This window comes from Festucalex cinctus, chromosome 8 (genome assembly GCF_051991245.1).
Source record: "Festucalex cinctus isolate MCC-2025b chromosome 8, RoL_Fcin_1.0, whole genome shotgun sequence".
Lineage (NCBI taxonomy): Eukaryota > Metazoa > Chordata > Actinopteri > Syngnathiformes > Syngnathidae > Festucalex > Festucalex cinctus.
The window spans coordinates 9070641-9095915 of NC_135418.1; the positions used below are offsets into that span (position 1 = coordinate 9070641).

At 37.4% G+C, this 25275-nt stretch overlaps 3 protein-coding genes across 6 annotated transcripts in view; 1 reads left to right on the plus strand and 2 right to left on the minus strand.

Annotated features, from left to right (window-relative positions):
• Positions 1 to 763: 763 nt before the first annotated feature.
• LOC144023627 (EKC/KEOPS complex subunit TP53RK-like) lies at positions 764 to 1914 on the minus strand. Its single transcript, XM_077529283.1, has 2 exons — positions 1649 to 1914; positions 764 to 1465 (listed from the first exon to the last, which is right to left on the minus strand). Exons 1-2 carry the CDS (start codon positions 1869 to 1871, stop codon positions 975 to 977), a joined length of 714 nt encoding a protein of 237 aa, XP_077385409.1. The 5' UTR covers positions 1872 to 1914; the 3' UTR covers positions 764 to 974.
• A 997-nt stretch (positions 1915 to 2911) lies between these two features.
• slc2a10 (solute carrier family 2 member 10) lies at positions 2912 to 17225 on the plus strand. 2 transcript variants are annotated; one of them, XM_077529282.1, is made up of 6 exons: positions 2912 to 3161; positions 6326 to 6400; positions 9047 to 10297; positions 14623 to 14745; positions 16871 to 17006; positions 17088 to 17225. In XM_077529282.1, the coding sequence occupies exons 2-6, from the start codon at positions 6397 to 6399 to the stop codon at positions 17176 to 17178; spliced, it is 1605 nt and encodes a 534-aa protein (XP_077385408.1). In that variant the 5' UTR covers positions 2912 to 3161; positions 6326 to 6396; the 3' UTR covers positions 17179 to 17225. The 2 variants fall into 2 exon arrangements, with proteins under 2 accessions (XP_077385408.1, XP_077385407.1); XM_077529281.1 differs by lacking the exon at positions 2912 to 3161 and adding an exon at positions 3831 to 4340.
• A 1875-nt stretch (positions 17226 to 19100) lies between these two features.
• Positions 19101 to 25275, minus strand: part of LOC144023630 (cystatin-B-like) — a 30302-nt gene continuing 24127 nt past the window's right edge. Inside the window, exons 1-4 of one of the 3 annotated variants that reach the window (XM_077529289.1) lie at positions 19977 to 20000; positions 19776 to 19862; positions 19563 to 19664; positions 19101 to 19302 (exon numbers count right to left, since the gene is read on the minus strand). In XM_077529289.1, the coding sequence (XP_077385415.1) occupies positions 19174 to 19302; positions 19563 to 19664; positions 19776 to 19862; positions 19977 to 19985 (327 nt within the window). In that variant the 5' untranslated portion in view covers positions 19986 to 20000 and the 3' untranslated portion in view covers positions 19101 to 19173. Of the gene's footprint in view, positions 19303 to 19562; positions 19665 to 19775; positions 19863 to 19940; positions 20001 to 25275 lie in introns of those variants that run through there. The other 2 variants (XM_077529288.1, XM_077529290.1) reach the window with 2 other exon arrangements.

The window sequence follows — 25275 nt, forward strand, 5'->3', positions numbered from 1 at the left end:
GTGATGTCATTTTCAGTCGACAGCAAGTTGCAAAATGTGTTTTTAAAGGTACTAATTGTACGTGAAAAATAGTGAAGGTATCAAATTATAGACAAAATATTAACTTTTTATTCCTAAAATGGGCTAAATAAGTGAAGTATCTCTTTAAAAAATAGCTCACTTAGTTTTGTTTACAGTACTGTACTTCCTGATTCGGCCTATAACCTGCAGGCAAACATAGCCACTGGCACGAAGATGGACAAACACGAACTATAGGTCGTATTACTTTCATTTGTACTCGCTTGATGGGAAAAATTTCAGAAATTTCCATCAGTTTATATGTCCAGTTTTGTCAACATTTTGATAATTGGTCATTGAGATATTGATAAAAGAAACATCATTGTCAAGCTGTAATTGAAGCTCAAGGGCACATGACAAGTTGAGATGTTGACATTTTTTTTGTTGTGGTGTACCCACCATTGTTGTTAATTTTTACTTGTTACTAATTACTTGAGATGAGGAAATTACCAGTGCATCTTTCTACTTTCATGACATCACTGTAGCGTCAGCTTGTGACATTTTCCATAAATTTCACCAGAAATCCAAATATCCCTAACTTTTTGTGAGCCATCCATCAATAATCTGAACCACAACTCCTTTGACATAGAAAATTCCTTGAGGGAGAAAATAACCTCAACCTCAAATGTTCTGATCTGTTTTGAAGGAGGTGCAGATGACAAGGGATTTTTTTTTTTTTTTTTATCAAAACATCACACTCACCAAACAGATGTCAAAAGACCTTTAATCTTAATGATGTGTTGATGTCAGTTGCTGTTTTCAGCCAAATAATGCCATATGGTGGTGAATTGAATGAACTCCAAACAATTGAGCAAATTCTTGCAAGAATTTTTTCCCATAATACAGTTACAAATGTATTTTTTTAAACAACCAGATGAGAATTTTTTTTGGGGGGGGGGTTATGCTGGAGAACGTTTTCATCCCACCATTGACCGTTTTCTCCCCCTTAAACGAACTTCATCAAGCTTTTTAATGACTGCTTCTGATTTTTTGGATGAGGTTGTGTAGCTCTTCAGTAGCGTCTCAAACAGTGTTTCTGTGTTGGGATGAGTACTGAGGAAAGCTTTCTCCAGCACATACAAATCTACCCCCTTATCCTCTGGCAAAGCCGAGATGTAACTTAAACCAAAGTCGATGAGGACCAGGTCGGACTCGCTATGCCCTGATGGACACCTCAGCAGCATGTTGGAGGTGGTCAAGTCGCCGTGGATGACATCCTCGTCGTGCATTTTGGCCAGGATGTGGCCCATCTTCTTGGCCAGATGCTCCAGCTCCACATCAGGACAGGAGGAATCAGACAGCTGAGCGGAAGCAATGTGGTCGCGCACTGTCGAGGAACCCACGATTTCCTCCAAGAAAATGCAGTGGGATTTGTAGTCCACAAAGTAGACTACAGGGGCTGATATGCCTAAAAAGAGGAGAGATTTATTTTTATTTTTTTAAATAAACTGGCGTCAAGTTGGTCCATAAAGCAAACAAAGTTTGAAAAAAAATACTGCACAGGTGTGATAATGAACATAAGATGAAACGTGTGCTTTTCGTTAGACCCAGGCGGTGACGTGAGCTTCTTGACATGAAGTACTGTACTTGCCTGCTCTCCGACAGCGCAGAATAGAACGAACCTCTTGCACAGTCCGACGATGTGTCAGTTTTCCGTCCAACACTGGGTGTCTGTAACGTTTCGGGAACCTTTCTTTCACAATTGTCGGCCTCCCAAGAAACACAGTCCGATATACTCGCGCTTCTGCGCCTTGCTTTAATAAATTTTCTGTTCTTAGAAAGTCAGGTGGCTCTACTCTGCTGTTACTTGCCATGTTTTTTCCGGGTCTGCTTCTTCTTAGTCAAGGAAAATCACGTTGCGCATTACCGCCGCCTACTGGTATGGACCCTTCTCCATATTTTATTGATAAGATGTTACCTTCGCAAACAAAATAAATGGGAAAGGGACTATTTTAACGTATTTGTCTTACATCAAATCTTCCAGTCTTGTTTGCAGAGGATATTTTGGAAAAGGTAACATTTCAGGTTCTATTGTTTACTTTTGTCTGAAGAATTTTCATTTCTCATGAATCCAATATGTGTCGGTACCTACAGTAATGCAGCTGTTAAACAGATTATTTGTATTCTAGTATACAACATCTGTCAAATTTCCAGAACTTTATCTGGAGAGACAGTGTGATTTTTATTTTTATTACTTTTATTGTAATATTGACGAATAAATGGGGGGGAAAAACTAGAAAGTGCACTTTTATTTATTTATTTGTATTATTTATTATTTTTATTTTTTTATTTATTTATTTTTATTCCAGAGCAAAAAGCCTGGTGCTGGAGCATCACCATTTGTCTGTGCATGTGCCTGTGTAAATGAATAAACACTCAATTCAGTTAATCCATCTATTTTCTATACCACATGTCCATATGAGGGTCAGGAGTCATTCCATTACCAGTTCTTTCAAATAACATAGTCTACAACTACAGTAAGCACACATGAGACAAGCAAAAGGCAAAGCCCAAACAGCTCATGTCCTGCATGAGAGCCAAAAAGACTCGTTCATCATTCTATCTTCCTTATTTACTTAGCTGTTCAAATAACATTCATAGTTATGATTGCCATACCGGACAGGGCACTTTTTTCCTAATCAAGGTCGCAACAGCTCTTTTCGGCGCTACGCAGAAGAAAACAGAAGAGCTATGAGGTGTGGGTGCTTTTATGGATTACTTTAAATATATATACAAACGTTTTTTCCCCAACGTTGATCTAAATGACTGACGATGATAAATAAACCTCACCTGTGCGTAATCTAGTCTCAGTATAAATGCATCTGCTCTGTGATGGTCTCAGCGGTCTTTTAAAAGAACATTGGTGAGGAAACTGCATCATGAATACTAAGGAACACACCTGGCAGGTCCGGAATAAAGTTGTGGAGAAATTTAAAGCAGCATTAGGATATAAAATCTCGCAGCCCACGATCAACCATATTGAAATGTAGGGAGTAATGGCGTATCAGACAAAAGCAAACCTAGACCCGACTGTTCCTCTAATCATTTAGCCCAAAGGAGAACACAGAGATGCAACCAATGAACTGCAGAGAGCCACAGCTAAGGTACAGAAATCTGTCAATTGGACAACTATTAGTTGGGGGTATGTCCTAATCTTCAGTTTTTTGTTTTAAAAAAAATAAAAATAAAATAAAAAATTAAAATATCTTAGAAATTTTATTACGTTTCATGATTGTGTCCCACTTGGTGTTGAATTTACACACACCCCCCCACACACCCCCCCACACACACAAATATAGCTTTGTATGTGAAGCCTGAGATCTGGCAAAAGGTAAAAAAGTTCAAGTGGGCTAATACTTTCTCAAGGCACCCTATATACAGTATAGATACTATTCTGTATGAGGGGTTTTTTGCCCCGCCCCCCCCCCCCCCCAGTACTGTATTTTAGCATTTAGAATTTCCCAGTTTAACATATGATTGCATATTTTAATATATATCTAATTATATGGTACGTGCTGGTCTCATGCATTTAACTGGTGTCTGTTTTTCAGCTTACAATTTTCTTAAAAGTAAAATATTTTGAGCGAAGACCAATGGGCTCTTTGCACAGCTCGACTACTTCCTGAACTGAATACCACCTTTTTGTTTCCTGTCTTTCATGAGTGGACAAACTGATTAATCCAGGTGTGCCTGGCCAGGGTTCTTGTAGTTACTGAGATCAGGCACACCTGGATTAATCAGATTGTCCACTCATGAAAGACAGGAAATGAAGGACTGGTGTTGAGTACAGGAAGTAGTGGATTTGTGCAAAGAGCCCATTTCAACCAGACTTAGCCCAATAAGACTCCACCAGCTGCCACTGGGTGGCAGTATTTCAAAACAAACTTTTCAAAACGTGTTCGTCGTTTTCCTTCAATGAAAATCGAGTTTGAGTTCTTATTAACGCCATGGCAAACGTTAACGTAAGTGGGGGTAGGAAACGCTCTTCGCCCAATACAGGGCATTAACTTTTAAATGAAATAACAGATCCTTTGTCAGTGTGAGTTGAAGAAGGCGGGATATCGAATTCCAGGAGTGAACTCATCCATCTTCAACACTTTGTGACGGGAGTCGGAAGACAAGTCTCCCATTTAAATACTTTTGGAACACAGGCGCACACACGAAGTGTGACAGGAGTGATGTCACTATTGGTTTTCCCGAACAGCCATTATCTCCTCTTGCTGCAACTTCACGCGCCTGCTGCCACGTGGCGTAAACTTTCCTAGAGCACGAGGAGCAATCTTGTAAGTTACTATCCTCCCACGATGTACAGTACTTGAAAACATAAGGGACTTATGTTACCCTAAAGTTTAACTTATCGCTGTAATACGGGTGTATGTGTGCGTGTGCGTGTGTGAGGGGGTGTGCGCGCGTGCGCGTTTTATTTATGTGTTTTGTGGGAAAAACGTTTTTGGTGAGAATGTTTATCCTTTGAAAAAGTGAGCCTATCCACTTCTTGCGAGTAGAAGAACCAGTCAGGTCGCAAATTTAATAACTTTAATTTAAAGCTCTCATGTGGTTTGGGCGTGACCTGACAAGTTAATACATTCCATGTGAGATGCATAATGCTACTACATTGAATTTCATCGTAGTTATATGGTACGAGCTTTGCGATTTTTATACATAAATCAATAATAATAATAATACTAATAATAATAATAATAATAATGCGACGTGTACTGTACTAGATTTGTTTACTATATTTCATGGGGCTCCTTTAGTAGAGCCCAGACCGCTGTCAAGTCTGAGCAATTCAGCCTGAATGTAAAGGAAAATAATAATAAAAGTAAATCAATCAAATGGTTTATTTGTCAATCTGTTTATTAGTTACCAAACTACTTCTTGTTCCTGAATGAACAGATAGGGGGTGGGCAATTTCATTGATGCCATCTCCAACCCCCTAATCACTAACTTTCTCTAGTGATTGGCCTTTTTACCATATCAAAATGATGGGGGGGTGGGAGCTTGTTCTATGTATGACTCATTCAAACTCTCACTTTACCTTTCTTTGTGTGCGTTTTTTTTTTTTTTTTTTTTTTTTTTTAAATCACTTTCCGTCTTTCCTCATCGTGACTAAGTATTGAAAGGATGACTTTTGGAGCCTGATTACACCTATTTTATGTTTTGTAATTTAACAACTACATGTTTGTTTGTATTTGGGCTCCTTATTCTACAGGAAACTGTACAAAAAAAAAATGCAAAATGCATTTCACATTTTGCTTTTCAGTTGTTTAAATGGGTTTTTCCAAATGAGAAATATCAACAGCTTGTATTACACAAATGGCACAGCACTGTAAAATGTGTCCAGTTGTGAATTAGTTACTGACAATTAGTGCTATCAAAGTTAAAGCGTTAACTAAATAATTAATCACAAAAAATTATCGCATTAATCATTGTATTACCACAGATTAATCACACTATTAATTTTGACCGCAGATGATCCTTTTTAGCCGACAGCGGATGGTTACCTTAAAGGTAGCTGTTGGAGTTTGAGCAATAAACATAACTACATGCATTAAAGTAAAGCATTTAATAAATGTTTACATATGCTGTAGGTCATTTTTTTCCCCATTTTAAATTATGGAAATAATTAATTGATTAGAAAAAGCAGGATGAGCGTGTGCAGTGGATATAAATTTTTGAAGACGTCCTTATAACATTAAATGTTGAAAAAATTAACACATAACAGGTGCGCTTCAAATTTAGCGGGCAAAATATGTTAGAGGAAAAAAAAGCCCTTTTAAGTCAGTGATTAATCATGATTAATCAAAATTCTAAGATGTGATTAATCTGATTAAAAATGTAATCGTTTGACAGCTCTACTGACAATCAAAAGATTTGTCCTTTGATTCTACCAAAAACAAGAAAAAAAAAGTAATGTAATATTGGTGTTGCAGCCTTATCTAGGCACCACAAAAGCATGTGATTTTCACATGTCGAACACAAAACAAAGGGCAGATTTGATTTGTGTCTGTATTGACTCAAATGCAAGCAAGCAAGTGAGTTGTAGACCTGCTTGCATTTTGTTGTGCTTATCTCAAGTGGAGCCAGTAATGAAATCACAGCAATCAACAAGGGGGTTGTCATGGTGACCTGGCTGCCCCACACTCTTGCAGGCTCTATTGGCTCATATGAATCTGTCTCCCTGTGGTTGCCAGTCCAGGAGATCAAGTACTGGAGATTTCCTTACAGTGAAACGTCAACTGATGCATTGCATTTTTTTTCACAGAGAACGAACGTCTCCTGAGCCTAAGTAGAACCGAAGCAATATGGCCAAACAGCACTTTTAACAGGATAGCAATGGGTAAGTGATGTATTTTACATTTAAAAGTTAAATTACATAATTCATAATTGATTGATAATTCTTTATGCATTAGCATCAAATTAATGCAGAGCTAAGTTATTTCATTATACGTGGATCACGTGTGAAAGCGATACAAGACTTAGAAGTCATTTTCCAGTATTGGATTAGGCATTGTGTACAAAGAATAAAAGTGCAAATATCTCTGGCAGCTTATTCCCTGAATTTTCGTTTAAACCGATTAAGTATCAAAATAAGAACACACGGTGGAGAACACAATTATTCTGGTCACGTGATCATGGTGACGTATCCTGTGCGTAAACGAAAGTCGGTTTCGGTCACTTCAATGGGAGTTTGCTGACGTAATGTGCAAGAAAAAGACCTTCTTCGATCCCAGCTACTGCACCAATTCTGTTCAGAGTAAAATCCTCAGCACGTCCGGTTTCATGTCATTCCGTGTGGGGGTGGGGCAATGAGGGATGGTCGCTCCTAATGTGGGCTAAAGCGTGCTTAGCACGTATCTTAGCTTAGTAGAGGAAAGTCACCGGGATGTTTCGCCGTCCACTTCAACTTGCCAGCGGCCGGATCTGCCAGTTCCACTCGGCTTTCGGTTGGAAACAAATCTTTGACAAGTCCTCTGTGGCTGTACTGTTTTTGAAGAATGCTTCTTTGCTGTAAGGCGTAATTCCACCTTTGATGTCCACTGTGGGACGTGATAATTCCTCGTGAGTTCTTTGTTGCCACTGGCAGCCAGGTCATTGACTGTGTGTTTTAAGCATGCGATACATCACGATGATCACGTGACTGTCCAAAATGCCCGATACAGTACTTAACGCAAAAATATTCTTAAAAGGTGCTATAAAATCATAATCATTCAACATAAATCGACATTTCTTTCAGGGAAGGGTTTAAATGAACCATTTCACAGAATATCTGGTTAGTTTTTCATAAGTCTTGTGTTCCTTTAAGCAGTGGTGACATTTGGCAGATGGGCCTTCAGTGGGGACTTTGATTTTTCTGACTAACCAATCAGAGCGCAAAAAAAAAACTCCACTCACCTTATCGTGGGCCAGATTAAAAAACAATCCTAATTCTAATATCGGCCAGCACTACTGAGTCTGAATGCTTATAAATAATAATAATGAAAGATAAAAATAATCTCAACAACCATTTACATATCGCTGGTGTTGGGCCGAAACCTCATATGTCCCAATTTGGTAAATGTTATAGTTTTTCAGAAATCTATACAATAGGTCCTTCCACATGTGTGGGTGCCATTTTTCCAAATTATTGACAAATTATTGAAATTATTAAATTACCGGTATATTGACCAATCTGATGTGTTGAAAATGGGTTGTTCTCTTTGACGGTGCAATGTTAATACTGTAGTTGCAAAAAGATGCAGTTTTTGGGGTCTCCTGAAAAGTGACCATTTTGGATGTACAAAGTTTTGGCCCAATGCTAGTGATGTGTGGGAAGTAGGGATGTAACGATATCCAAACATCACGATACGATGTTTTCACAATATGAAGGTCATGATACGATAATCATCACAATCTTGTTGGGGGGTGAACTGTTGGCAATATTTAAAAAAAAGATCACAATATTGTTTAAAAAAAAAAAAAAAAAAAAAAAAAAGAGCTCATACTAAAAAAAAAGTACAATATTTTGCTTTTATACATAACAGCAATGCCTATAAACCACCTACAATCTCTAATAACAATATTGAGGCACTTACTTGCTAATGCAAACACACATTGATCGCTTCACAAGCAAATCAGGTTCCCCTTCATCTGACAATTAGCACAGATTTTAAACATAGAAGGCCAAAACATATCTAATGAAAATATTAAATTGCACTCATAAACTAGCCACCAGAGGGTGCTAGAACTGCACAAATGGAAATCAATCTGATTTTTTTCACAGATGTGTTCCTTTAAATTAAATATTGTGAACATGATGACGACGATATTGTGGCAGTTTTAATATCATGATATCACAATATTGCCCTTATCGTTAAATCCCTAGTGGGAAGTGGAGCCAGGAAAAATATCTTGTAAATTAAGAGAGTAGAATGTTGGGAATAAATTAACAAAATTTCATAAAAAAAAAAAAAAGTAAAAATTAGAATTTAGGTTGTAAATTTAGGTCAGTGCTGCTAATTGTTTAGGCTAGCAAGGAAAGGCCTTTCTGGCCCTGACTTCCCACCAACCTGAAATGAAGGGGGGCAGTCGTTGGCTTCATTTGAATATCTGTCTCTTGAATTTGCATAGCTGTCAATAGACAGAGGAGATCAAGGATTCTGTGGAACAGCTGCAAAGAGACTTGCAAATGTAGTTTGGAATTTTCTTTTTATGCTGTTTTGAACCAACGACGTGGTAGAAAAATAATATAAACCCAAAAGGTTTTCACATTAGACTTGTTGCAGGGTTCGGGTTAGTTATGGCAATTGTCCCTTTGAGACTCTTTTTGTGATAAGGGCGTGAAAAATACATTTCATTGACTTGGTGTTTTACAGCCATTGTATCAATTTACCCATTTCTCATAATTGACTTCAACATTCAACATTTCACCACCCAACTGCTGTGTATAAATGTGTGTATTGTAAAGAGTGCCTTTGAGAATGTTGACCTTCTTTCTTCATCTTAGGTTGCCCTACCCTCCTGCTGGCAAGTGTTGTGTCGTCACTGGGAGGTCTGGTTTTTGGATACGAACTGGGCATCATCTCTGGCGCTTTATTGCAGCTCAAGGCCGAGTTCGGACTCAGCTGCATCCAGCAAGAGGCGCTGGTCAGCTCCTTGTTGATCGGGGCCCTGCTGGCCTCTTTGCTGGGAGGAGGCTTGATCGACCGTTATGGCTGCAGAAAGTCCATCCTGCTCAGCATTGTCCTAATGTTGAGTGGAACTCTCATCCTGCTTATCAGCAACTACCAAACCCTTTTGTTTGGCAGGTTCACGGTGGGCTTCGCCATGTGTCAATCCTCCATGTCCTGCTGCATCTTTGTGTCAGAGATGGTAACCCCTGGGCGGAGGGGCTTTTTGGTAACTCTGTATGAAGCTGGGATTACTGTAGGCATCCTTGTAGCGTACACCATGAACTACGTTTTGTTTAATTTGCAAAGTGGTTGGAAGTGGATGTTTGGCTTAGCTGTATTACCAACCTTGATTCAACTGGCCTCTATATGGTTTCTTCCGTCAAACACTGAGGTGCAATGTAGTCATTCCGAAACAGCCCTTATGGCTGCCATGGAAACCGAAGACGACGCTTGCTCGAATGGCAGCAAGGAAGGCAAGAAGGTGCAGTATAATATCATGTACCTGTTCCAGCGTAAAGACAACATGAGAACGCGCACCATAATCGGACTGGGACTGGTGCTTTTTCAGCAGTTCACAGGTCAGCCAAATGTTCTCTTTTATGCCTCCACCATATTTCACTCGGCAGGATTTCAGACCGACCACTCTGCAGTGCTAGCATCTGTTGGCGTTGGAATGGTCAAAGTGGTCGCCACGCTCACCTCCATGGTGTATTCTGACAAAGTGGGCAGGAGGCCTTTGCTCATCAGCGGATGCTGTGTCATGGCCGCTTGTCTGATATGCATTGGACTACTCAGCGGACATTCACTAAACGATGTGGTGGCGCCTTGTCGTTCAGAGGATTCAATTGGCAACAAGACGAGTCAATTTCATTTGAGCATTGGAAATTACACACCTCTTAACTCAACTCTTGATGAGAACCATAAACTCCAAGATGCTGGTGCAATAGTTGCCGGACACCAAAGAGAAAAAACCTTGGAACCTGCTATGGAATCTTCTCCCAGCATTCGTGAAAATGTTTTCAACTGGATCATTCTCATGTGCATCATGGCGGTTGTCACTGCATACTCCATTGGATTTGGACCAAGTTTGTATATTATTCGCCTTACCTATATTGAGAATAGACAGTGTATATACTAGGGATGTCACGATAAGGGCAATATCGTGATATTAAAACTGCCACAATATCGTCGTCGTCATGTTCACAATATTTAAAAGGAACACATCTGCTAAAAAAAAAGAAGTCACGTTGATTTCCATTTGCGCAGTTCGAGCACCCTCTAGTGGCTAGTTTATTAGTGCAATTTAATGTTCATTAGGGATGTTTTGGCCTTCTATGTTTAAAGTATATGCTAATTGTCAGATGAAGGGGAACCTAATTTGCTTCTGAAGCGATCAATGTGTGCTTGCATTAGCAAGTAAGTGCCTCAATATTGTTATTAGAGATTGTAGGTGGTTTATATGCATTGCTGTTATGTACAAAAGCACAATATTGTGCTTTTTTTTTTTTTTTTTTTTTTTTTAGTATGAGGTTGTTTTTTTTTTTTTTTGTTTTTTTACAATATTGCGACCTTTTTTTTAAAATATCGCCAACCCCCCATAATATCGTGATAATTTTCGTATGACCTACATAACGTGATATCGTATCGTGATGTTTGGATATCGTTACATCCCTAGTATATATCTGCTCTATGCATTATTGTGTGAATGCTGAAGCTTTCCCACATATGTTATTGTGATTTTTATTCTCCACACTTTTTTTGCCGCGTAACCACTCCCACATAATACATCCAATTTACACTGTTCAAATTTTATCTAGCTTAAAAAATTCACGCCTCCCGGGATATATATCATCTGATTGCACATTACTTACAGTACCCGCACAATTTAATGTTAAATATCAACTTTTCCCCATTCATTTTCCCAGGGCTAGACATTGAACTATTTCTAAGTGTCACTTCCCACACCCACTTCCATACATATAACTTTTTGTTACCAGGTGTTTGATACTGCTTGTTGGCACAGTTGGTAAAGTGCATTGTCCAGTAACCAGGAGGTCATAATTTCATAATTTATCTCTCAATTTACTTCATAAGCATTCCACATGCATTCAAATCTTAGCATCCAGCTTTCACCATTCCCACACAATTTCTCCAGTAATTGCACTTAGTCTAGTTCCTGTTATTGTTTCATCCATTATTTTTTACATGCTTCTACTTCCACTTAATTCATCCGATTCACAGCATTTGAATTTTACCATATAAAAAAAAAAAAATCAGGCTACATGGGCTATTATTTTTCTCAGTCTACAAGTCCCCCCCCAATTCAACATTTTCAATGAAAAATTCCACATTCATACCCAATGGGACATTAAACATAACAGATTCACATTGTTCCCAATTGAACTCCAAAACATTCAGTTCACCTTGGAAACAATTCAACTTGACAAAAAAATTCCCAGTGACAAAATTTCAACATTTTCACCACTAAAATTCCCACAAAATGTTACGGTTTGGCATTGATGAAGACCCAAATGCAGGGAGGCAAGTCAGCTGTGAACTCAAAAAATAATTTCATTTAAAGAAAACTAAATGGGCAAACAAGGTTGTGTTAACCAAAAATATTTAAATCAATAGAAGTCCAAAATAAAAAGGTTCAAAATACCACAAAAAAAAAGAAAAGAAAAAAAGACTTGGACAACAACAGTAAACCAACAAGGATAGAAAGAACACCAGGAAATTGAAATACAAGCAACTGACAAGGTAACAAGAAACCCCGGGACAAGACATAAGTAGCTGAGGGAACTGATTGGTAAACACAAGGTACTGAGTTGACGAGCACAGGACACAATAACGTAACAAGACAGACATGAACAAAAGGGACACAAGGAAAACATGATAAAACTAAAAATTAAACAAAACCAAATCCACATGAGACAAAAACAAAAAGTATTCATTCCCAATGACACACTCAACAAAGCAGGTTCAAATCATCATTCCCGTTTGAATTTCAAAATATTCCGCACATTTAATTCACCTTGGTAATGATTTTAATTTCAACATGCCAAAAATTTCAACGTCCTACAAAAATTTCCCCATTCATTCACATTTCACAACATTTATCATCAATCTGTATCATTCAACAGAATTACACACGCATCCACATTTTTACATTCAGCATTAGCAATCAAAAAAAATCGAAATGCATCATTCAGCACGAAAGTGAACAGAACAGTCATCTACACATTGGAGCAGAAGATATGTTATCATCAGTCCGGATACCGGCAAATTATAATCCAGACAGAGATATTCTCCAGGATCTCTTTCTTAACTCATTTACTCCCAATAACGTATAAATACGTTTTTTTAATGCGCTAAGTGTCCCAAAGACGTATTTATACGTTTTTTTCTTTTTTTCTTTTTTATGCTAGAGCATACAGAAGGCTTTCATGCAGCCTCTCAGCTACAAAGAACGGTTTCAGAAATGGTAGTTATTACACAAACGGCCAGCAGGTGGCAGCAGAGCAAAGGAGATCAGCCATCTAGAAAAAAAAGCTCAATTATTTACAATTTTAAATAGATTTGCGAAAACCGATGAAACTTAGCTCTCTTCTAATACTAATTGCTGCAAAACGGAAACAGATAGAAAGGTACTTTTTTTTCCTGATGAAAGAAGAGACTCTAATCTTTCTTTTGATAGGTTCCATGCTTTTATAGCAATAGAACGCAATATTCTGTGGGCCTTGCAAAATCAGTCAAAATCCAGTAAAACAGCCGGGAGCGAACGGGATTGCTTCTGTGAAAATGGCTGGGAGTGAATGAGTTAATGAATCGATTTCTACTTTTAATTCAAATTACTACATTCACACACTAAATCATGTCGAACTCGAGCGGGGGAGCAGCCGCGATGCACCCACAGAGCAGATTGACAGGCTGTCACTCACACTGAGTCAGGAATTAAAAGTTGTGACATGCGCCAGTGCCTTGAATGTAATGAAGACTAAAATAACAGTGTATTGTAAATAATAATGTTATGTTTTGATCACTTGTCGATGTTGTCTATTTCATACGACGCCGGACACGCCGCTTCTTCGATGCGTCAAAAATGAACAGTCTGGCTGCATACGTCGCAAATATCACCACACATTTTCACTTATGCTCTTTTAAATGGGATGACATGAACATAAAAGTGAGCTATGAAACTTGAAGATGAAAAATGGTTCTCTCAAAAGAGTCACAATGACACCCTGCCCCAAAATGCACACAGGCTTTATTAACTTGTAAATACAATAGTTTAGTGTCCCTTGTGTATTACTTGGGGTGGGGTGGTGGGACAAAACAAAGCAAACAAAAAAAAAAAAACATTTTCATATTATTCATTTTCAAAAGCATTTGAGACCTCACATCCATGATAAGTTATCACTAAAGCACTTATCACAGGCCACATCAAATGGTAAATAATCTTTTAATTGACACAAAATTAAATAAAATTTCCCACTGTGGTAATATGACCTCATTTATGCAAGAAAATACCACAAGAAACAACCATGAAATAAACTTTGGCTTCTGCCTCATAAGATGAATTGTAAGCCGAATGTGATCTTCAAAGTTGAGGCTGATTTCATCTCTTGAGAGGTCAAATTTCCAAAACGTTTAAAAGGTTCAAATCTCGGACGATGACCTTGCCTGCTATTGGAATTGACTTTCCCCTGATATCTTAACAGTTCCTGAAAATTTCAGATTCTTAACTTTTTCCTAAGGTACTGGTTGCTATGGACATTTGAAAAATGCAAGTACCAAAACTTTAAAGCCCTTTTTCTCAAAACTAGGAATTTCTACCTTCCAACAATAAAATTGCTGTAACCTTGAAGTACGTCCATGTATTTATTATATATCAGTATCTCAATATAGATCTTTTTGGCACATGTGGACCCTTTTACCAGAGCCAGTCACTTATGACCTCCACTTAGATTAGAGCAAAAATTACTTAAAAATTAATGTCTGGAAAGAAGAAACAAAACCTATGCAGCAAAAACAGCTTAGTGTTCACAAACACTTCTGAGCTCCTAAGTCACGCTCCATTATCTTCACTAAACATGGACTATGAAACCATTGTTTTTGCATGTCCCAGCACGATGGTCTTGTATGGCTTGATCATCCTCTGATTTCATCAAACAAAAACTATATTGCCACAACCACAAACAGTCTAGTAAGTAAGCGCACCTAAAAATGGAGGCACTGTGCTGCATTTCTTAAATGGTTGATGCCATATTTTTGTGAAACGTCTCAAGAATAAAGCTACAATTCGCAAGGATCAAAATATTGAAATCATAAATACTCTTTGCTTGTCTAAATTCTTCTGTCCCTAAGTGTATCTTGTAATCATAGAAACAAAATGTCTTGTTTGTTGCAGTGACCTGGCTCCTCCTCAGTGAGATCTTTCCCTCTGCTGTGCGAGGAAGAGCCTTCGCATTCACCAGCTGTTTCAACTGGAGTGCCCACCTCCTGGTCGCCTTCACCTTCCTGGACGTTTTCAGTGAGATCTCACACCGCCATTTACAGTCTTGCTTATTCACTGTGCTGAAGCACACAAATGTCACCCGCCATGGGGAATGGTTCAGTTTTGTTTCATGCATACGGAAAACATTTATTTTACTCTGAACAATTTATATTTGTGCGTCTTTTAGGAGTGTGCATCTCTTCAATGAAAGACATTGCTATATGTATGATCATGATACGTGCAATACAATTAATTGAACGACTGTTCATTTGAATGTAGGGATGTAACGATATCCAAGCATCACGATACGATATCACGATATGAAGGTCACGATACGATAATTATCACAATATTGTGGGGGCGTTGGCGATATTTAAAATAGATCACAATATTGTGTAAAAAAAAAAAAAAAAAAAAAGCTCATACTAAAAAATAAAACAAAAAAGCACAATATTGTGCTTTTTGTACGTAACAGCAATGCATATAAACCACCTACAATCTCTAACAACAATATTGAGGCACTTACTTGCTAATACAAGCACACATTGATCGCTTCACAAGCAAATGAGGTTCCCCTTTATCTGACAATTAGATTTTAAAAATAGAAGGCCAAAACATCCCTAATGAAAATTAATTGCACTAATAAAATAGCCACTAGAGGGTGCGAGATCTACACAAATGAAAATCAACCTGACTTTTTTAACAGATGTGTTCCTTTTAAATATTGTGAACATGAAGACGACGATATTGTGGCAGTTTTAATATCACCATATTGCCCTTATCGTGACATCCCTATTTTAATGTGATACAATTAGTTTCCAATTCGATATGGTACAGCTCAGTTCAACAGGGTATGATGCAATGAGTTTCTTATTGTCATTTTACAATACAAGTGAACTTTGACAGTATTGTAAATGTGACATTTAATACAAATAGATTATGCATATCAGGGGCCACCATGTAGCTTCCAAGGACCACGGGTAGCCGCTGGGCCTGTTCTAAAAATAACTAAACAGGGATGAGACATCGTGATTTCCTGGGAATGTTGAAGAAGTGACAATTTGAAACTGTGAACACTGACAAAGATGGCAGAGATTTATAGAAATAGTGTTGCATGTTGATAATATCCATTTGATGTTCATCTGTTTCCTTAATTGTGACGTATCATATTACTCTGATCAGTGTCTTCAAATGCATATCAATTATTATTTATCCTAACATATCGTTGTGTACTGAAAGGTTTGAATCCCAAATACAGACACAAATAAGATTTTCTCCATTTATTCACATCAAGAGGCAGAAACTCAGAGACGCTGTACACGGGACAGTTGGACAATAATCCGGCAGACCACATACAATTCTCAGACTGCACCCACAGACAGTGAATCGTAAAGGACTAAAGAACGACATCACATAAGGTCCAGACATCACTTAAAGGATTAAAGGTTGACATCACGAACATCACGTTTTGTAAACAGACACTTGTTACATCAGTACCTAAACAGACACATAACAGGTCATGAACTCTGGCGCATGCGACCCAGGCCATGACACATATAATCACATAATAAAAGCTAATTACAGCAAATATGTTATTTCAGAAGTGTGTATAAAACTGGTAGCCCCTATCTCTTTAAATCAATTACCAAAGAGTAGTTCTCAGCTTCAAAAATTTGTTGGCCTTGACAAATCACATATTATATCATATATAATAACATATGAAATTGCAATACTGTGGAGGGCAAAAAAAAGTCCACATTTGATTATGTTTCAATATTGTTCAATCCTTGAAAAAAAAATCACTAACTGAACTCCACCCTGTTATTATTTTTGTTAAACCTTTTAAAATATTCAATTATGCATGCTTCTCAATTTGTGACTCATGAATGTTGAGTCATGTGGTTTTCTATGACTTGTTACGTAATTTCTTCCCCAAAGAATGATTGAGGTCTTGTCGGACTGTAAAATGTTGAACCCAACTGTGCTCTGCGATTGGCTGGTGTCCTCTCGCCCACATTCAGAAGGAATAGACCCCAAGTTATCTCGTGAGGATGGGTGATATAGAAACATGATGGACGGACGGACAGACAGACAGACAGACGGATGGATGGTGAGATTTTTGTAACACGGATTGGAAACGCTCGTTTGTTTCTGTCACCAGATGCAATAGGTCTGTCTGGGACTTTTCTAATGTATGGGATGACCGCAATGGTGGCTGCAGTTTTCTTCTACTTCATGCTACCGGAGACCAAAGGCAAGACATTGGAGGAGATAGACAAGGAGCTGCGTTTAAACAGGTACCTTCGTCAATGTCATCATCATTGTCGTATTGGACACAATACTCAGACACCAGTGTTTTCTTATGTGATTTGGTCTAGGTTTCACCACGGAATAGAGTGCTGTGACATCATCAGACGAAGAAATTCCCCTCCAGAATACCAAAGAGTAGTTTGTCAATTAAGCAGATGAACAAATGTCACTTTTCACAATAAACACATAGGGCACATTTTATTTGACTATTGTTTCGTTCTTTCTCCCATTCCCACACTTAAAATACAAAGTTCTAGATTTTTATAAATGTATTTATAAATGAAGTATTTCTATAACAGTAGTGGGAAAAACAGAATTATGGTCTGCTGTTGTGTTGGTACACAGGATAGGCCAATGGAGGGATTCGGACTTCTGGTAGCTCGCACATTCAAAAGGGACACTTGACTCAGTGAGCCATTTTCAACAGTAAGAAGATAATATATTGTCTATAATGTGGCATCATTATTTTTCATGAACATGAACCTTTTAAAAACTATTTTTGCCACTTGCTGTCGACTGAAGATGACATCACCTGTGCTGAGGTAACGACGGTTCAGTTTGATGACCTAACCCAGAAAATGGGTGAGCTGTGTTTGGTCGTTACCAATTTCCTCAGCACAGGTGATGTCATCTTCAGTCGACAGCAAGTGGGGAAATGTGTTTTCAGAGGTATTAATTGTACATGGAAAATAATTAAGTTATCAAATTAATTCTGGACAAAATATTAACTTTTTAAGGCTGAAAATAATAATAGTAATAAATGATGGATCAAATTTATATAGTGCTTTTTTGGACACTCAAAGATGCTTTACAGTGGATACATTTTTCGCATGCTCACACATTCATACTCTGGTAATGATAAGCTAAGGCTAAGTTGCCTTTTTGTTGTATTATTGATATTGTTTGAACTTGCACTACTTTTAATTTGATTTGTATGTCTATTGTTGATTGTGCACGTTGTTCAATAAAGAAAAGGGAGAAAAAAAAACTTTCGACAACTCGTAAGCGAAAGTCAAACACAAAATTTAAAAAGACGTGGCTATATTTGAGCATCTGAACAACAGGTGAAAATCAAGAAAATGTTTGTGGATCTACAAAACATTAAAATCATGAAAATATTTGTGTGAATATTTTTTAGACAAATCTCTCCCCATAGTATGGGGACAGCAGCAGAAAAAAAACAAAAAAAAAACACTTGTGACTCCTAGTGGTGACTTCTTAGACTACAAGTGGTCATTTCTGCAAGTACAAATCATGATTTTTACAGATATAAATTTACACTTCTTTCTACAGGTACAATTTTTTTATATATGTACTTTTTTTTTCTTTTTTTTTTACGTACAAATTTTTTTTACGTACAACTTTTTTTTTCACGCACTTTTTTTTTAGTACACAATGGGTAAAAAAAATAATTTTTACATTTTTTTAATTTTTTACGTAAAATTTTTTATTTTACAGGTACAAATCATGCCTTTTACAGATACAAATTTATACTTTTTTTACATGTACAATTTTTTTTACGTGCAAATTATTTTTTACACTTTTTTTTTTTTTTACGTACAAATGGGTTTTTTTCCACACACTTTTTTTTTTTTATAGTACACATAACGGGTAAAGATTTTTTACAGGTACACTTTTTTTTATGTACAATTTTTTGTTTTATGTACAATTTTGTTTATTTTACAGGTACAAATCATGCCTTTTACAGATACGAATGTATACTTTTTTCTACAGGTACATTTTTTTTTTTTTTTTTTAACGAGTTCCTTTTGCACCATATTTAACTCCAGATGCTTATGTTACCCGTGGTTCACTGAACTTGGGTCTTAACTCAGTTTTAGATTAAATTTGTGTCACTCATTGTTAGGAAAGAGAGACTGTGATTTGTGTACAATATAGAAAACCTCCGTCAACTTGGGTTGATGACAATAAGACAAGCATTACATCAAATTTCACCATGTAAACACTTATACATATTTGAAAATCAATGAGGTGACCACTCTGCGTGTGGTCATGGGTGCATGTAACCAAATCAAAATCGCCAGAACATCAATCATGTCTTTCAATAAAATGAACTTGAGTACAAGGCACATTATTATTTAATAGTTAATTGCAATGCACTCGTTGCTGTGTAGACAAACGTGGAGTCTTTTCTCAGAAGTGCTCAATGGCGTCGGCGTGTGTCTTGGATTCTTGGATGTCGGCAAACTTCACCTCCGACCCGGCGTAGGGCAGACTTTTGTGGACGCGAATGTGGACGTGGTCGTCTTCTCCCACGTGCACCTACAACAAAAAGTAAAATAAATCCAACGTTTGGCAGTGATAAGTCAGAAATTGAAAATGTGCTCATACTAACGTGACGTCTATTACAAACCTTTACAAGATTACAATAAATGAAGCAAAGCAATAATTCAGGGCACACAAAAAGAAATGACCAGCTAGAAGATGTTTCTATGTGGTTGTTAAGTACTATATTATTTTTGACATAATAAAAATTATGACAAAACAAACCGGAATCACGTGACTGTTTATGTTGCGCTTACCTTGATGAAGTAGTTGGTCCCAGCCACAACCTGTCTTTTGTAATTCTTGGCGGTGAAGACATTGTAAGTCTTCCCAGTTTTTTTCTCCGCATCAGGCTTCACCTTAAAAATCATTTGTCAGTTTTGATTTAGTTAGTTTTTTTTATGTTTTATCTCCAATCAATGTTTACTTCCAAAGAAAACAACAAAAGTGCAAACATTCGTATAACTCACTTGGTCGCAGATTTTCTGAATCTCGTCGTCGGCTTTTATCACATCCTGCGCAAGTCCTCCGCACATCATCTTGACGTTTATCGAGGACTGTAGAGAGACAATGAGCAGAAAAAATGAAATGTTGAATTAATAGGTCCCGACGATTGCGCCATACAATAACACTACCGGGTTTGTAATGTGACGATGACTCATGGACCGTACCATTCGCATGTGGGTGAGGGGGGGTCGTTAGTTAAACCAAGACAGAAAAGCGTTTTTCAGCCTACAGATTCAACTTCTAAGTTGTTCATTTAACCTACCAAGATTGTGTTTCCGTTTTATCTACATGTAAGATGTTTCTTTTTTTTAAGTGTTCGTTTAACGGCTCCCTTTTAGTGAAAGAGTCCGAGGTGTGGCTGCTTCTGTTGCATTGAAAGAAGGCGGGAAGTCGGAGGAAAAGTGCACTGGAGCGCATTTTTGTACTGGGAAGTCGTGAGGTTGTGAAATCGTCACATGGTAGTGACTCATCGAAACACCGGCCGTGAATAGCAAAACATAATTTACACGATTATGAGTGTCTTTATTATTATATTAAAATGTAGTTAATCGAAATAAGTAATTTCACGTATCAGCATTCTACTTAAGGAAACTCCTTCAATTGAAACAGATGAAAAATTTTGGACAACTCAATGGGGGAACAAAATAATATTTTCACACGGAACATCAAGATCTGCTGGTGTAGCAATTCTGTTCAATAACTGCCAGGAAAAGATTATTACTACAAAATCCGAGGTAAATGGTCACTGGATTCTGACAGTACTTAAAATGGATGATTCCATTTTAATCCTGGGAAACATTTATGGTCATTGCAGCATGACGCAAATAGAAATCTCCTCTCTGAAATAAAGGACATGCTATTTCAACTCAAACTGAACTATGTATCAGAAAACATTATTTTAGGAGGAGAATGGAATATGGTAAATGACAACTGGCTCAACAGATATAATTCTATACATCCATCCATCCATCCATTTTCTTGACCGCTTATTCCTCACAAGGGTCGCGGGGGGTGCTGGCGCCTATCTCAGCTGGCTCTGGGCAGTAGGCGGGGGACACCCTGGACTAGTTGCCAGCCAATCGCAGGGCATAATTCTATACATCTTAATGCTATGTCATCTGAATACTGTGAATCCTTGAATCTAACAGATCCATGGAGACATAAATATTCAGATAAGAGACAATATTCTTGGTTCAAACCAGATGGGTCAGCAAAATCTAAACTTGACTACTGGTTAGTCAGTGATATGATACTTTATCAAATCTTAAATTGTGAAGTACTACCAGCACCTCTTACTGATCACTGTTGTGTGACGTTAGAGATGACACCTGTCGCACAAACCTACAGAAGAAGTGGATAATGGAAATTTAACTCTACATTATTGCATTATAATGACTTTTGTCAAGGCATTGACAACCTTATACGAGATGTTCTTGAAGACGAATCTTTGGTATCATTTAACCAAAAATGGGAATTTTTGAAATACAAAATCCACCAATATTCCATCACTTACAGTAAACAGTTAAAAAAGAAAAATAATACGGAAGAGGAAGGGGTTATTAAAGATATACTTTCAATTACCTTACACGCTACAATATCCGATAACAACACACAACAGACTTTTGTACCTACAAGAAAAGTTGGATAAAATATAAGAAAACCCCGATGAGCCTATATAAGATCACGCGAAGTGGATGGAGGATGGTGAAAACAATACTGCTTACTTTTGCAGACTAGAAAAAACAAGACAAGAACAACAGGCAATAACATCATTAACGGGGAGGAGTGCTCTCATGAAAAATCTATTGCAAAAGAAATGACCATACACCTCATCCTACTCGGCAGAAAGCCTTCTTAAACAAATTAAACAACATATTCCACAGATTGATAAAGATTTTAAAGAGGATTGTGAAAAAGATATAGAACTGAACTTGATAAGGCAATTAAGTGTCTTAAAATAGACCGTTCTCCAGGTACAAATGGTTTGACTGGTGTCACGTTGGGAGGGTGTCAGAGGCAGGACCCAAATGCAGGGGGCAACAAAAACCGGGCAAGGCAAGGATGCAAGTAAAAAGGGGATTTAATTCAGAAAAAGGTAAACAAGGTACTATGGCAAAATAAAATTAACAAGGTCAAAAAACAAACTATAGCGACAAAAACACGAGGGCAACAAGGCATGGCATGGACAACATGGGATGACTGGGACAACAACAGCAACAATGACTCAACAAGAACTGAAACAAAGCAGGGTAACGAAATACACATGGTAACAAGATAACAACAGACACCTGGGCAAGATACAAGAGGCTTGGGGAGCTGATTGGTCAACACACTGGGAAGGAAAGACACACTCAGGTGGATGTGGTTAGACATAACGAGACAAGGGAAGAGACAAGGAATAAATGACAAATAACCAAAAACACCAAAAGAAAACAAAATCCCACCCCCACAGAACCAAAACATGACAACTGGTAATTTTTACAAACATTTTTGGGATTCACTTCGGAATCTACTTTTTTGTGTGTTTAGAGCAGTTATTTTCAATTATTTTCTGTCATGCCCCCCCCCAGTAAGAAGAAAACATCTCGCGAAACCCCCACCCACCCAACCTCCACGTGACTATAAATAGTATCATTTGTCTATAAAATTGTTATAAGCACACGTCTGCATAATGCTACGTTCTCACCAAATCCGAAAAGGCGAACTGGAACGCTTCATTCGCGAGCGTTTCACCGCTTAGAGTGTTTTTGGAACGGTTGCCGCTCATTCGCGCTTTCGTTTCCCTTGGTGAACAAGGAAGTGGAGAACTTTAGCGAGTCAACAAAAAGTGAGCACCGCTAACTACTTTCACTTCTTTCCTGGGACTAAACAGCCATGGCACTATTTTCTCCTTTTGTGAGGTACGTGATAGCACTTTCGCTTTTTTTAGTGGCAATCGGGCGGCCGGCATTTGAGCTAAAAATAGCTTTGGCCTTAATAATAAGCATTCCTGCTAACTCGGTACAGTTCAAAAGCAAGTAAACAGACTTACCAGCACTTTCTTGATCATCATTCTGTCACGGGTGGCCGTGTTGTTGCGCTCGGGGTGACAATAGAGAGGACGCTGTGTGTGACGTGGTCCGTAGTCGAAGCCGATTGGCTACCGCGAGGCGAAACGCGAAAAAAGTTACATTTTTTGAACTTTGACAAATATGCGAATGTGCGGATTTTCGTCGCGAATGTGCGGATTTTCGCTGCTGCGCACCGCGTCCCAACGCGCGAAACGCGTCCGCCGCGCCGCGCCGCGCCGCCCCACGCACTTTCGTTCCGTTGCGCGCGAACTCCATTGACTACAATGCAAACGCGCCGCCGAATCGCCGTCCCTCGCTTTTGGTGAGAACGCAGCATAAGAGAGACAATAAACAATTCATCCGTACCAACAAGCATGAAACAGGGTATCATCACTCTAATCCCTAAACCGTGAAAAAATACTAAACTAATAGAAAACTATCACCCCATTACTCTTTTAAATAATGACTATAAACTGCTAACATATATTTACACGAATAGACTTAAAAACAAATTCGATACTATTATAAGTGAATCACAATCAGGTTTTGTAAACAAAAGATCAATACATAACAACGTCAGATTAATAAAAGACCTTCTAGACTACAAGGATGAAATAGAAGACCAGGGATTCATACTTTTTCTTGACTTCCAAAAGGCTTTTGATAAATTAGAACACAAATTCTTTTTTGATGTGCTGCGTGTATATGGGTTTGGACCAAAATTTTGTGGGATAATTGAAACTTTTTAATAGATACTACGAGTACGGTGATACTCCGAACCGTTACCACACCACGCTTTTCCGTGAATAGGGGAGTAGAGCAAGGATACAGTATTTCACCTTTCCTATTTATAATGACTGTTGAAATTTTGGCCATTATGTTAAAGAATTAAAAAATGGAAAAATTAAGTATTTTCAATGAACAACTGGTGATCAGTTAACTCGCAGATGACACAACAATATTTCTTAAGAATATGGAACAAATTCCAGAAGTACTAAAACTGGTTGATACCTTCTCTGAAGCATCTGGTTTGAACTTAATCGAACTAAATGTGAACTTGGCAATACATGATTGTAACCTCACAGAAGCATATAACATCCCGATTAAATCTTGTGTGTAATACCTGGGTATTAAATATAACTAAAGATGCTGCTACAAGTGAATTGTTAAATATCCAAACCAAAATTGAACAATGTAAACTCAAATTGAATTCTTGGCTGCAACGAGATCTATCCATTTTTTTATTTTATTTTTTTAACTAAAATGGAGTCTTTAGCAAGGTGCATTTATCCAGCATATTCTTTGGCTATACCAGACAAATTAATAAAAACAATAAACCAAATAAATTGTAATTTTATTTGGAGAAACAGAGTCCACTATATGAAAAAAATCTAAGATTGTGAAAGAATATAAAGAAGGTGGACTTGAAGCAATTGATTTTGAGTGTTTAAATGCTGTACTTAAAGTTAAATGGTTAAGAGCTTTCCTAATAGAAAATAATAGCATCTGGTTTTGTATGTCCAAAGGTGTTTTTGAAAAAATGGGAGGCATTGAATTTGTTCTTAGGTGTGATTTCAATGTTGATAAATTGCCAGTTAAATTATCATCTTTTCATAAACAAAGTCCTGCTCAGCTGGAAACTTACAAACATAATTTTACACCACATCAATCCCCAATATGGAATAACAGATATTTTCTTGTAACAGAAAATCAATCTTCTTGCAGAACTGGATGGATAAAGGAGTGTGGTCACTACGCCACCTAATGGATGATCAGGGCAACTGCTTTCCTTTGAAAATTTCTGTGCTCGCTACATTTCATGTCGAAGATCAGAATTTAAAAAGATTTTTAAAGCAATTCCTCAAGCTGTTAAGCAACAGATTGAAAACATGGATATGGAGAATTTGCCAGCCTCTACCTTCTCCACATTACACATTTTTGAGAAAAAAATATACCAAATAAATCACTAAGAAAATATTATTTCCTATAATACCAAATACACACTCCATTGTCCAAAAATTCTCTGAAACAGAAGTTAATAAGATTAGAACTGAATATTTAAAAGTTGAAACTCCCTGTCAATCCTAAAACAAAAGAAACACACTTTAAGATCTTGAATGATATTTATCCATCCAGTGAATATATATATATATATATATATATATATATATATATATATATATATATATATATATATATATATATATATATATATATATATATATATATATATATATATATATATATATATATGTATATACACACCCACACCCACATACACTAATATTTGTTTAAAATGAAGATCCAAGATCCATATGTAAAAATAGTTTTTATTCTTATGTAGACATGGAAAAAGTCAAACGTGATAATGTTCCCTAGACTCCCACTCATCCATTAAACCTGAGACTATAGG